The sequence below is a fragment of the Mus musculus genome, chromosome 1 (genome assembly GCF_000001635.26).
Source record: "Mus musculus strain C57BL/6J chromosome 1, GRCm38.p6 C57BL/6J".
Classification (NCBI taxonomy): Eukaryota; Metazoa; Chordata; class Mammalia; order Rodentia; family Muridae; genus Mus; species Mus musculus.
Window position 1 is genome coordinate 179,390,618 of NC_000067.6, and position 15,045 is coordinate 179,405,662.

Here is a 15,045-nt window from a genome sequence, read left to right on the forward strand (position 1 = left end):
AACACCCCTAACTGCTCTGTGGAGGATGCTTCTGTTTGGAAGGAGGGGGCTCACAAATTCGGAATGAAAAATCTGAAGTGAGACAAGTTGTCCAGGCGAAATTTTTCATTAATTGTGGGGAGCAGGTGTGGCGGCAGTCCCAAAGGCGCCAGGGACTGCAGCTAAGTCATATGACTTGCACCTGACTTCCTCATATAAACCACAAACATCTTGAGTGCTGCGCAAGTGTACCAGGATACAGGTGAATCCAATTTGGTGGAGATTTGCCCCTGCTGCCCTGATTAGCTGAAGCTGCATGCCTGGTGAGGTGGCGTGGCCTGCTGTGCGTGGATGGGAACTGAGAGTATATAAGAGTGAGAGGCCCGGGTTAGAGGGAGGATTATTATTCGAGAGAGGATTACTATTAGTGGGGGAGATATAAAAACAGGGGAGATATAAACAGGGGAGATATAAACAGGGGAGATATAAAAACAAGGGAGATATAAACAAGGGAGATATAAAAACAAGGGAGATATAAACAAGGGAGAGATATAAACAAGGGAGATATAAAGAAAGAAGAAACAGGACTGAATAAATGTGTGCAGAAGGATCCTGTAGCAGCGTCGTTCTTCCTGGCCAGTTGAGCGCGCAACAAGTGGTGCCAAAACCCGGGAAAAGAAACATCTTCAGGCATGAGCGAAGACCCACTGCTACAGGGAGGATTCAGAACTGCATCACGGGGAAGGAGTGGTTGATAAAGGTTCCCATAAAACAGACTGTTGAGAAGGATCCGGCGTGGATTCAGAACTCTTCAGCTGGGGAAAGGTACTGATGAAGAGAAAGAAGAGAGATGAAGACAGAATAAACTGCTGTTAGAAGGACTGGTGGTCGCATCGTTCTTGCTGGTCGAGAGCGGGCACGACAATTGGTGGCCCGTACGGGGAACCGACTCCCCCACCGAGTTCAGAACTTTCAGCAGTCAGTGGTTGCTGGCAGGGTAAGTTCACGGTGAGTGAAACTTGCGACCCCAGGAGTTTGGGAAGGACCTCGGATAAAATTGAGGCAAGTATAAAGTTGCCAGGAAGGAGGCACAAAGTAATGATAAGGTTCATGGCTTTGGGACAAGTTAAGGTTCCTGGTTTCAGGACAGATTAAGGAACTATGATAACCTCAGTGTAGTGATCAATAGATCCTCGCTGAGTAGTTATGCTTTTTTCTCCCGTTGACCCTTTGTGGGTAGGTCTGATAGTTTTGGTCTTGTTTGTTCTGATATATGGACTCTGTTACTGTTTGAATCAAGAGGCAGTCAAGACAGGTCAGAAAATCCTTATAGAGCAACAAGAAAGTATGTCGGAAGAGAAGGGCTTAAAAAGAAAAAGGAAAAAGAAAGGAGACACAGTGTTATCAGGTGGACAGAAAGGACAAAATAAAAGAGCCGAGGCGGAGGAGGAAGGCGAATTAGCTTCTGTGCCTCCTCCCTATGCCTCCTCAGCAGTGAAAACTTGACTCTCATATTGACTCCCCAGATGGACACACAGGTGATTGAGGTTATGGTCTCATTACCACGAGGTATTGTGTCCATCTCCCCTGGGGATTCACCAGATCCGGTGTTGATGTGGGCGAGAGGGTCTGTTTGTGTGTTTCCACAGGACCAGACGGAACCTCTTTGGGTGCCGGAGAGATTGGTGAGACGCTGCAAGAATGAGGCTCCTGATCCAGTTGCCCCTGTGGATGTGGTGGATGATCCCACAAGCACAAAGGATGGAGCCGAGATGAGAGATCCTTTCGGTGTTCCAGAAGCCGATACCAGCTCGACATGACATTCAAATTTTTCCACGCTTTTTGATCCCTGAATTCCCCTTAAAGAGATAGCCCCGCTGGCCATCTATCCCTTGCTTCAGGGAAGATGAGCGGGGATGAGAGCCCTGGGATGTATGCTTGTTATAGTGCGTGTGCGTTGTGTGTTTGGCACATGTGTTAGGTGCAGAGTGTGCAGGCCCGCACTTTCGCCATGGTAGCGTAGGCTTTTGCTGCAGTGGAGGCGGGACAATCTCCTCAGATTTGGTTTGCCGCTCTAAAAGAAATTATGCTGCGTTATGCCGTGGGGTGCGAGGCTAAGCACTGCACAGAGGATAGCTTGCTGTTGGCATCCTGTGGAAGGCACGTCTGATTGCATGAAGGTTCAGTGTCCTAGTTCCCTTCCCTCAGGAAAAACGACACGGGAGCTGGCCAAGACCTCTCTGGGTGATGAGCCTAAGGGATGGTTTTGTGTAGGGCCCCTATGCTTGCACACTGGGGATCAGACCTCTACCTTCACCCATGAGGCTTGCTTGCAGCAATTAAGATCTGGCCATAGGTTAATTAACATCCTGGCCTTTTGATGCACCTGCCGCAAGCAAAACACAATCTCCCCAGGAGTGGCTTGGCATGATTGAGAGGTAGTCAGTGATAAGACTCCCTGGGCATGTCACCAACCTAAGACAGGGATCAAACCAATGCTGTTTGTCACCCAAGGACGGGTAAGGGGCATGGCTGCGGGGGGCTATCTACAGACATTCTCTCTGCCAAAAAAGAAAAAAAGGGGGAATTGTGGGGAGCGGGTGTGGCGGCAGTCCCAAAGGCGCCAGGGACTGCAGCTAAGTCATATGACTTGCACCTGACTTCCTCATATAAACCACAAACATCTTGAGTGCTGCGCAGGTGTACCAGGATACAGGTGAATCCAATTTGGTGGAGATTTGCCCCTGCTGCCCTGATTAGCTGAAGCTGCATGCCTGGTGAGGTGGCGTGGCCTGCTGTGCGTGGATGGGAACTGAGAGTATATAAGAGTGAGAGGCCCGGGTTAGAGGGAGGATTATTATTCGAGAGAGGATTACTATTAGTGGGGGAGATATAAAAACAGGGGAGATATAAACAGGGGAGATATAAAAACAAGGGAGATATAAACAAGGGAGATATAAAAACAAGGGAGATATAAACAAGGGAGAGATATAAACAAGGGAGAGATAAAGAAAGAAGAAACAGGACTGAATAAATGTGTGCAGAAGGATCCTGTAGCAGCGTCGTTCTTCCTGGCCAGTTGAGCGCGCAACAATTAATAATTACAAAAATACAGGATTAGAGCTTAGGGGGGAAAAATAACAAGGCAGGAAATGAAGCCTTGAGTTTCCTCAAGGCACAGGTGGGGAAAGCCACAGCTGAAGACCCCTACCAGCCAACACTACGGGGAGAATCAGCAAAAGATCGCTGGTAAAGTAACACGGTGAACAAATCGGGGACTGGCCATGTCACAAAAAACTGTTACAGATTTCTATAAGTTGAACATCATGACTTAGGGTGTGCATGTCTGGGGTTTAGGTGCAAACCTCTGTGAAAGTGGACCACAAGAAAGCCAACGGTATGTCTCTAACACAGGAGACTGAAGGGTACTAAACCAACATAGCTCAACAACTTTCCCTCTGCACCAGAAAGACAAAGAGCTTCTCAAAGACTGTGGTAGGAACCAGGCCCCTGGGCACTAGCACCACACAAGACAGGGAGTGGAAATTCCACTCAGGTGCTGTGAACTCTCACCTGGACACGAGAGAGCCTAAGGAGACAGCGGCCAGCACAGGGAAGAACTTGGTAAGTTTTTCATGGCACCTATCACTGTCAAGGCTTACCTACTGTAGTAAAATTCCGGTTTTCGTTTTGCTCGGAAAGCATGTGTTTGAAAGCAATACTATATGATGATTCTTTTGTGCTATTAACAAATATAAATGCTCAAGTCAAATAAATACTCATAAAAGGAAAAAAAAAGTATTACTACCAAAAGTACTTTATTCTGTATTGAATACATAGTTGATAAAATTACAAAATGTTTTAATGTACAAAACATCTATCTATAGAATTACAGAGAAAATATGCCCAAAAGATGTCCTGGAAATGATACAGTGTCATGCTGGGGACTCTTGCATAATTCATGTTTTAATATACATACCGTACTTCCAGGCTATATAGAATTCAGGTGTCAGAGGGCAGCCTAACCCCATACAGATTCTACTTCAATTACCTTTATGTTTACACGGACGTGCAGCAGTGTCAACGCGAAGCCACTTCATAAGAAAAACACACCATCTTCCAACCCACCCTACCACACTAACTTAGGGGTGCCTGGTAAGAGGGAAGGGGGAAACACAGTGTATTACCTGCTTATAAACAGCATGAGACACCATTCTAAAAGTCACTGTTTTGCCTGGAACAATATTTTCCTACTACTAAGAGAATTGCTAGCAAATCCCCTTATTCCTGTTGCTCCGAATTTTGCTCCTGTTTATACTCTGGGTAGCCCTACTGTGGAACTCACACAGCACAGAAGGCAGTGTGAAGGACTGAGGGAGGCAGGAACTCTCATCTGGGAAAGGCACAGGAAATCTCTGATCCCCACTCTGACGAAGCAGGACCTTACACCGTTCCTCACCTGCAAAGAGCATTACGACCATGGTAACTGGTCAGGGCGCTGCTGTAGTTGGCTGTAGCTTTATATGTTAAGTACTTTGTAGGGTTATAAAATACTAAAAGTAGAACCCAAGAGTGTAACACTAGGAACCCTGAGGCCAATTCTTCAACTGCCCCTTGATCTACTGAGAAAACATACAGCAAGGCTGTCTACTCCCATTGGCTTCCTGGTGTCTACTGGGCCAGAGCATTGGACTACATATGAATCCGCATATTGCTAATGTGTGATGTGGAGATTCTGTTTATAATCAAGATACCGGAAGTGAGGGGACTCAGCAGGTTTGTCCAGGAACCATCATTTAAACACAGGACATACAGAATCTCTGAAGTTGAAATTCTTCAGCGCAGAGACAACCTAATCTGGCTTCAGATGGTCATAGGGATAATACGGCTACATCAAATATTCTTAATTTCCTGGCTTCATAGAGATGGTCATCAACACAAGAAGCAAGGGCTGTTGATGAGCTGGCATGACGTCAGTTAAGTATGTTTGTGCCCCATCTGGCACATTTTCACGTTAATTCAGCGGGCAGTTCCTTAACTAGTTGGCATCAAGGAGCAAAACAGAGTCTCAGAACAGAACAGAAATGAACTCGGCTTTCTTCCATCACTAGGTGAGTCCTCACCTCTGCACAGTGCCTGATGCATCATGGGAGAGGAAGAAGAGAAGAGCTCGGCAGGTCATTAGGTAGATGACTTCTGTTGTCTTCCAGCTGAGAATTATCTTCTTCTGCCATGCTAATGAAGGGAGAGGAAAGCATGACTGTGTTTTCATGACCCTCACAACCAAAGTGAGAATCTGGAAAGAAAAATGTGTGGCTTGCGAAATACTCAGTCACTAAAGACGGCAGTAGAAAACACCAGTGGTTACAGAAAGGGCAGCTCTGGCCGTGGGTTTGAGTGAAGACTTGGACTTACACCTCAGAGAGAAACAAACCTTCAGAAGACAAGCTGAGGTAGAAATCCTGCAGCCCCCATGATGCACCATGAATACAACTTCACAAACCCCATGAGCACAACACTTATCATCTGGCCCTACTGTATACTGAGATAACCCATCCTGGTATCCAGGGTCAGGCAGCTTCAGGTTATACCAGGGTGGCCTAACTCATCCTTAGAGCATCTCAGCCAGGATGGCTTTCTGGCTTTTCTTCAACGTGTGTAATATGTCCCTTTGAGCATGCAACACTACTGCACACTGAACATACATGTTCTGATATGAACATATCTTAGACCGTCCACTGGTAGATGTTTTGGAGGTTGCTTTTGACCTTGACTGAGACATTTTTTTTTAACATGCCTTAGATTAGCCACCACCAAAGTTACCGCTCCACTTTTGTTAACGTATCAAATCATCTTATGTTCCACATCAAGGGACAACAAATAATTTCTAATCTCAAAAATATAACTCTGCTCTTGTTTATTATAAAATGTAACAGAACTTGTGAAAATCTTTGTCACTATTAACATCACACCTCTAAAATATATTTGTTCTTTTTCTCTCAGGAAAAGCCCTTCTCAACTATAATAGATACAGACAAATCAAAATGTATTGTGAGGATAATAATAAAAATTATAAAGAATCAAGCAAAACCCTTTGACCCTTGGGCTGGGGAGATGGCTCGGTGGGTGAAAGCACCGGCATGCAAGCATGAGGACAGGAGTTCAGAGTCCCCAACCCCCACATCACAGCCTGGAGTACCAGGGTCTGCAGCCCAGCATAGCAGCAAGGCTGCTGGTGTGGCCAGACTGCTCAGACCAACCTGGGAACTAGAGACCATACCTCAAAAGATTATGGTAGAGAAGTGACAGAAGAAGAAAGTCATTATTAACCTCTGGCCTCCACATGTATGTGAGCCCACACATAGCTCACGTGTGCACACATGCACACACACATTCATACACATACAAATTTTGACCTGACGTATTCAACCAAAATATTTCTAATACTAACATAAGACTATATATTTCTGTTTCATATCAGAAAAAAAATAACAAAATATAGTACCTTTAGCTTATATATGAACAATAAACACAGGCAAAAAATAGGCATATATACCAGTAATCCCAGCAACCAGGAGATAGAGTTGTGAGGCAGGAGGATGAAGTTTCAGAACAGCCTGGACTGTCCTGTCTCATAAAAACAAAATAAACAGGGTTAGGGAGCTAGCTCTGCCTATTAAAGCATTTGTCAGACAAACCAGATGACTTCAGTTCAACCCCCACAACACACAGGAGAAGAGAACCCACCAGCTGTGCTCTGATCGCCATGCCCTCAAGGTGAGCCTCCCATCTCTCTTTTCTTCTCCCTCCCTCATTGTCTCACTGATAATAGTAGTAAATAATAATAACTTTAAAATAATAATCTGGTGGTATACACTTTAATGCCAGAATTTGGGTGGCAGAGGCAGGTGGATCTCTGTGAGTTCCAAGGTCAGCCTGGGCAACATAGCAAATTCTAAGACAACCGGGACTACATGGTGAGACCCTATCTCAAAATATATATAAACAAAACCAGGATATATTTTAAACACGTAAGAGATGTTCGCGGCCGGCCAGGAAAGACGCAACAAGCCAGAATCTTCTGCGGCAAAGCTTTATTGCTTACATCTTCAGGAGCAAGAGAGCGAATGGCAAAACCCTGTCCCTTTTAAGGAGAATTATCCTTCGCCTAGGACGTGTCACTCCCTGATTGGCTGCAGCCCATTGGCTGAGTTGTCGTCACGGGGAAGGCAGAGCACATGGAGTGGAGAACTACCCCTGGCACATGCGCAGATTATTTGTTTACTACTTAGAAAACAGGATGTCAGCGCCATCTTGTAACGGCGAATGTGAGGGCGGCTCCCCACAATTAATAAGTATATGTTTTCTCTATTTGACAATTTTCTTTCTCTCCTTAGCATAACAGCATGGCTTTATTATATTACTGAGTTGAAAGACTTTTTAAAGTTACTGAATTAAATTATCTTAGAGCTAAAGATGAATGCAAAACCAGCTATTGTATCTATGTACATTTGCTGATAAATAGTAAGGGAAATCAAAACCAGTAGAACTAAAGGCTGGTTAGGAGAAGTAAAACATTTCCTATCCACCCTCCCTCTTTGTTTGAATTAAAGAATTTTCTGACAGTACTCTCTGTTTCCTACTATGTACAGAATATCTTCTGGCTTACAAAAAGGATTTGCAGTTTACCAAATAATGGCCCACAGGCCAAATCTGACCCACCATCTTCTTTAACACAGCCTGCAAACTAAAACTGTGCCTAGTTGTTTTTAAAGGTTACTGGGGAAAATGAACAGAAGACCATTCCAAGATATGTCAAAAGAGATGGAACCTGACGTTGTGTGTTCACAAGCAGAGCTTCATCAGAGCACAGCTATGGCCTTCCCAAACACACGGCCCAGGTTCTAGGCATCAATAGCAAGATCAAGCTGACTCCCCGGGAGGTAACACTGAGTGTTAATGAAGCCTGCTTTGCCACTGCATAAGGTTTACAGATTTTGAAATGGCTGGGTGTGGTGGAACACACCTGAAAGCCCACTACTGGGGAATCTGGCACAGGAGAATCAAGAAGTTGAAGCATAATAAATAAATAAACAAATAAATAAAATCCCAATGATAAATTGGGACTATTTTTTTTCAATCTAAAACAATTAATTTTTTTGAAAACCTGCCTCAGGGACCGACCACAGTTGTGCTCTTCCCACATGTAAAAGTCTGCCTTCAAGCTGCCACGATAGTCATATCCGTGCATCTTAGAGAAAGGCTTCCCACATGCTGGAGTAATTAATACAGCAAGTTTTCACTTCCTGAAATAGCAGTCTGTCAACCATGCTGACTTGACAGCTAATTTAGTAAACTTCATGAATTTTGCCATGATATTAAAGATGGCCTTCTGCCTGGTATACACTTACCGACTGAATCACTATTTGTAAATACTTACTAAAGTAACATCCACAACACAGAAAATTGTTCTGTGCTATTTTATTTGGCCAACAATTAAAACAGGAGAGTTGCCAGGGACTCACTCTCTTGCAGTGGGACAGTACCCCCAAGAAGCAAGTTTTTGTCGCTAAAGAAAGGGCAGCAGAAAGGGCAGCAGCATGTCCTGTTTCTGCAGTCTTCAAGAATCACCTTTATCTAAACTCATGGCAATTCAGACACTCAAACAAAGAAATAAAAGGCTTGGCAAACAGTCATTCCACACTTTTAACCAAAGCAATGGACCTAAGGTAGGCAGTTAACCTCGGGCAGCACAGGTATAATAAAAGAGCAGATAAAGAGCTCACTAATAATCCTTCCCACCTTCAGAAGTTAGAAGGCATTGGGTCTTTAACTGCGATGATCTATCTCACAGCTGTCACAGGTTATTTACACATAAATGAAGAGGAATGTTAACCAAATGCAAAGTAAAGAACGGAATATACAAATATCATCATTAAAATGCAAGCAATGATTTGTTTTGCCTTCAAAGCCCAAGTGTCCTACAAACTTCACTTTCCTTGAAGGGCTGACGTGCATCTTTGAGAATAAATGTCTCCTGAATCTACTTGGGGACTCAATCTATTATAATAAAGAAAATATATATATAAATCATGACTGTTGTCACCAGCTCGTAATTAGAATGCCAGGATCATTGTTCACTTAAAGTCTTGGCTGTTTGCCTGTCTTACACCAACCAAGAAGTTAATCCCCACAACTAAGACTTCCAGGAGCTGCTCTGAGCACACTACAGTGCCTCTTCAAGCAGTCGCTGCCAAACATATAGGTACGTGCACTCCGGTGCCCGGAGGTTAGCAGTCCTGGCGCGTCTGCTCACTCTCAGTATTAAATATTTAATAGCATATTTTCCCTTAATGGAACCCAGGCCCAACTGATCAGTCACTAGGATCATCTAGTAATGCAGTCAAAGTTACAATATGGCCACCGCACATCAGCTTTGTAATTAGACAATCCATCACTTTATTAATTCAAAAAATTGCTTTCCTTACTCCGTGATAGCAAGCTGCTGTAGCGGAAGCCAACGGAGCTCATCAAGAAAAAGGCTCTAAAATTTTGTTGGAGGTGAACTTGAAGCCATCAAATGGCAAAGGCAGGCACACTCATGACCTTTCAAAGCAAGAGGTAATTGTCTGCCTACAAATTAGACGGCGCAGAGGGCGGGAGTCACCCAACACCAGCACAGCAGCACAAACAGCTAGCACAAATCAACTGATCGTTCTAGTTCTACCCTGATGCCCAGATATACCAAGATCAGCATCACTCTTTCTTTTTAATGCAGTCTCCAGCAGAATTAAAAAGAAAAAAGAGAAAGTATTAAAAAGAAAGGATTATGTAACTATTTTTTCTTTCTGTCTGCTCTTTACTGGAATTATGAGGTAGCCTGTGTACCAGCACTCCCATCCCTAATAGTACACACCAGCTAAAGGCAGCTTACAATTTGAAATAGTCTGAGTCCTGTTGTATTTGGCCTTATCTCTAATGTCCCTAATGATAAATATTTAATCAATATATCTTCTCATCTTATTAATCCACAGGATTTTTGTTACGACAAATTCTTAATTCTCCAATTAAAAATAAAAAGTTTGCTCACAATGAAAGAGAATATGGAATTTCAGTGGCCTAATACCAAAATAAAAGTAATCACCTTCAAATGTCCTCTTTCAAATTCATACAACCAGCATACACTGCAAATACAACTAAAAGCATTAAACGTTATATTTTATTAAATTAAAAATCATGTTTAAGATGGCATATATGCCTTAAAGTATAAAAACGTAGCCAGGAGAATTATTATTTTGTTTGAAGGGGAAAAGTAGAGGGAACATCTTTTCAAAACAGATGTGGAATTTCTAATGAAAAGAATTCCGTGCCAGTGGCACAACACTGCGAAATTAACAGTGCTACAGAGGTGGGGGAGCAGCAACAGAGACACATGTTCTGTGGTCAAGAAGGTCACTGCTATTCTGCTGCTTCCAATCTAATGTCTATTTCTGGAACATTCTATGCAACTCGTTCAGTTTCTACTTCATTGCTCAGATCTTACCGTGTTTCTATTCAGTCAGGATTCATATTTAGAAAAGCTACAAATCTAGAATAAAAGATAGGCATTTTTTTTCTGGAACCCTGAATGAACCCCTAAACAAATAATTTCGGTGCATTAATTTAAAAAAAAAAAAACCTCAAAAGCTGTTTACAGAAATTAGTTTGGCCTACTCATAAACGTTTCCAATAATTACAATAAATAGAAATATTGCATGTTGTAGTCCATTTCAGAAAATGATCACAACTAAGACACTTGTGATTTAGTTTTCACCGCTTGGGGTACAAGTGGGGAATAGAGCTCACTCACAACCTGCTTTTCACAGCGCCTACAGATATGCCCCCAAAATCGCTCCGCAATCAGTGTGCTGCAGCGAGTGAAGGCAGAAGTGAATTTTTGCCACAATAAACTCTGGACTAAAACAAAAACAGCTTACGAGGGCAGAGATACTCTTTTCTGTCTGCGAAATTTCTTCTCATCGAGACAGGTAATTCACAGCATCTCAAGAGACACCGGCCCTGAGCACAGCGGCGGGCAGCCGTCTGAAACTCTGGTTTACAATCAGTGGCCGCCTGTGCTCAGCGCTGAATGACAGCACTGGGAGGCATAAACGCTGACATTTTATACTCAAATACCAATAACGCAGGAAGGTGGAGCAACAGCAGCAGACATTCCTAGTGTGTGCCAGCTATCCTACCGAGCAACTTACACTTAGTCCTCAGTTTTATCCACAAAGAAGATGATATTATTATTCCTATGTACAAATAAGCAGAAACATATATACACATATACAAATGTACAGATAAGCACAGATCAGGAGAAATTCACTTCTTGCTTGAAGAAGATGACTTAACTGCTAAACCACACGGTCTCCTTTTAAATCTGTCCTCTCGGAGCTGCAGAGACAGCTCAGGGGTTAAGAGTGCTGCTCTTCCAAAGGACCCAGGTTTGATTCCCAGCACCCACAGGGCAGCTCACAACTGTCTGCAGCTCCAGTTCCAAGGGATCCGACCCTGTCTCCTGGCCTGCGTGGGCACAGAACACATGTGGTGCACTTAGCTACATGAAGGCGAGACCCGTACACGTGAACTAATAAAAATTAGAAAACAAATGTTTAAACAAGTAAATGAATCGGTCCTCTCGGTGTCTGACCTTTGCTGATCTGATAAGTTAGTAACTATAGGTAGCCGTAGACTCCTTTTCTACCTTTGGAGCAAATGTTTAAGGACTCGGTCTGAAGACTTTATTAGAGCTCCTATTACTCCTGGAAGAATTCACCTCAGAACCTAACCAGAAACTTCATGAGGAAATAAAAGTAGAAGACAAATGTGTGGAATGGGAAGTGGGGGGGGGGGGTGAGAAGTGGGAGGGAGGGGGCTCGCTTGGAAGAAGACAAAAGGGAGAGAAAGCCCTTATCTTTGGTGAGCATGTGAATAATCGACTCGCTGACATCTCCAGCCACCTCGTGCCTTCAGCTGCCTCTGCTATTGGGAAAGATGGTCACCACCTGCGCTGATCCTGAGACGCCACAGTTTTACAGCCTGAAGAACATATACTTAACATAATTTAACATAAGCTTAAACCTAAAAAGAAACCATTACTACACAGTTAAAGGATTTTGTGATTTCTCCAGCCTCTCCATCATCCACTGGATCCCAAGGTATCTATTCTTCTTGGGTGAGAATTCTGGAGACGCAGTGGCTGCCAGCATCTATGAAAACAGCAAACATCCAGCTTTTGTTCCAACTGACTGGAATATCTCACAACTGAGCCTCTCTTCCAGTCTTTGTAGTCTTCTCTTGTGGAGGCCAAGTGTGTCCCTAAGTCTCAGTTATGGTCACCAGCACTCACCAGCACTGCCACTCACCAGCACTGTCACTCTCTGTACCCAGCCTTCCAAGACCACCGTGGACAATCTGCCAGTGTGTCTTCTCTTCTCAAACTCAGGTCAGTTTCTATTTCCATGTGAGGGGCCTCTGATATCTGAACTGGGAAAAAGAATCTGTGCCCCTATATGTCGTGGTACTCAATTTTACAAGCAAGATTTAGATTCATTGGGATTTATTGGGATATAAATCACAGGGGAAACACCAAAGATCTATACACTAATGCTGTTCATGTGTGTGCTTATGTGGGGTGGTAGAAGCAAAATCGATGCTGGTGCTAAACAGCAAGTGACAAGGACGAGGTCCTCACTGTGACCCACAACATAACTGCTCAGTAGGGTCTCTAGAACATCGAGGAAATCTTGCCAGGCAAAAACCAAGACTGTAGAAACAGACACATCCTGCATTCTAAGAACCTAACAGAAGAAAGCCATTATTCTGCCACCATTATGGGGGGGGGGGGGCAGATCCACTTGTCACCACTTCTTATGCACTAAGATTGGAAAGGAGGAGCGCCTGCTTGTGTGTATAGCTGAGCTCTCCCCCCATTCCTAAACACTCCACTTTTATAACAAGCACAACTACGAGTATATGGGAAAGAGGAGAGATTACTATTAAAAGTTTGTCCAAACAAATGGCCTTTCATCACAATGCCAGAATATTCCTCATATACAACATGGGGAAAGTTTCATAAAATAAGTGTCGTTAAAAATGTTTAACAAGGCCAGGTGTGATGGTGCACACCTTTAATCTCAGCACTCGGGAGGCAGAGGAAAGTAGCTCTCTAAGAGCTCCAGGCCAGCCTGGTCTACAAAGTGGGTTCCAGGAGAGTCAAGGCTGTTACACAGAGAAACCCTGTCTCCAAAAAAAAAAAAAAAAAAAAAAAAAAAAGGGCTTAAAGAGCCAAGCAATGACACCTCGGGCCTTTAATCCACTCAATAACAGAGGCAGGTGGATCTCTGCAAGTTCCTGGTTAGCTAAGACTACACAGAGAGACTCTGTCTCAAGAAACAAAACAAAATGTTTAACAATAAACAATAGGAATAAGGCAATGACGCACATTTTAAATTTGGCAATATTTTAAGACATTTTACATGAACATTAATCACAATTACTCACTTTATGGAAGATTTTTCAACAACACAAATGACACCAGAGGGCAGCCATATTACTAAAGTGAGGAATGATGTACCAGCCATCATAAGACAAATGCCGCTGCTTCAGTGTTTAACACTGCAGAAGCTGTGTGTACTATAGGTACAAAACTACTAAAGGCTGTAATTTTTCAAATACATATGAAACAAGCAATCAGAGTAGCCACCATAATCAACTTTAAAATTATAGACAAACCAAATTATAATGCTGTGATCACAATATCAGAAAACCACTGATCATACTTTACAGAATAAAAATAACTTTGGGGGGAAAAAAAACTAGAAGAAATCTCTAGTGCTCCAAATGATCCCATTTAAATTCTTTAAAAAACAGGTAGTTTTGAAAGCAGACCTTAAAAATAATCATGGGATGTTATAAAATGTGTGTTTTACAATTTGCAAGGTAAGCAGCAAGGTCGTCTTCCAATGTAAAATGTGAGAACCACTGAAAATAAATGGACAAAGACAATAGATCCAGAGCAGAGTGTGGAGTCCTGGGTCCGAGCCATCCCACACGGCTGTATCACGGCTGCCTGTGCCTAAGCAAACTCACGGAAGAAAACGCCTAGCTCCAACTAACAGACAAAAATTTAAAAAAAAAATTTTTTTTAAATCTGTTTTCTAACCCTACCCTCGGATTTCACTAATCTACTCTTTAGATTGTTTTAAGTCAGAAACTACCATGCTTTCATATCATCTAAAAATCAATTAATCAGAATAGATTCCAATAGATTGTTTCAGCTGGCTAAAACAACCAACATAAAGAATAAATCCAATAATAAAGTGAAATCCTTCAGAAGAAAGTAATGAAATATATATGCTGTGTTCTTTTGAAAAAAGGGAACAGATTCTCTGACGGGCATATCTGTAGTATTGGCAACGAGGAATCTCCAAGTAAAACCACTGATCAACCAGAAGAGAGATGAAGACCCTTTCAGTGCAGGCACCACTGGGAGCTTTCGTTCCCTGTTGCGATGCGGAGTGATGCGGGGCATTAGTGGTCCTCAATACCCCATCAAGGCTTAGGCATGTTTGCAAATGACAAGAAAACAGAGGGTGAGGGACTGACTGACAGCATCAGCCAAGAGAAGAAGCTTCAAACTTACTTTTGCAAAGGCTTCAAAAAGGTCAAAAGAAGGCGGCAGCTGAGACGCATCCTGGATCTCCTCTCTCATGAAATGTTGAAAAGTCATTGCAAGTTGCCTCAGGCCCTCTTTCTTATCTTCAGTGAGTTTGCTAATATCTTTTTGTAAAGAAAACAAATAGTATAATCACCTACTGAACGCCATGAATAATTCTCAGGTGTTCAAATGCTGGCTATACAAGATATTTCATGACACGCAATCTATCCTGACAATCTTGTTCTTTTGACAACTACAAAGCGTGATACATATTACATTATAAATTCTCTCCAACTTTACCCACAAAATATATCAAATGGCTATCAAAAACTAAACAGATGCATACGGGTTTTAAAAATATAATA

At 42.8% G+C, this 15,045-nt stretch overlaps 1 protein-coding gene across 2 annotated transcripts in view; it reads right to left on the reverse strand.

The window, feature by feature from the left end:
• Smyd3 (SET and MYND domain containing 3) overlaps positions 1 to 15,045 on the reverse strand; it is a 566,094-nt gene that overhangs the window by 438,658 nt on the left and 112,391 nt on the right. For both annotated transcript variants that reach the window (NM_027188.4, XM_011238864.2), the window contains exon 5: positions 14,666 to 14,802. In NM_027188.4, coding sequence (NP_081464.1) covers positions 14,666 to 14,802 — 137 coding nt within the window. The remainder of the gene's footprint in view (positions 1 to 14,665; positions 14,803 to 15,045) is intronic.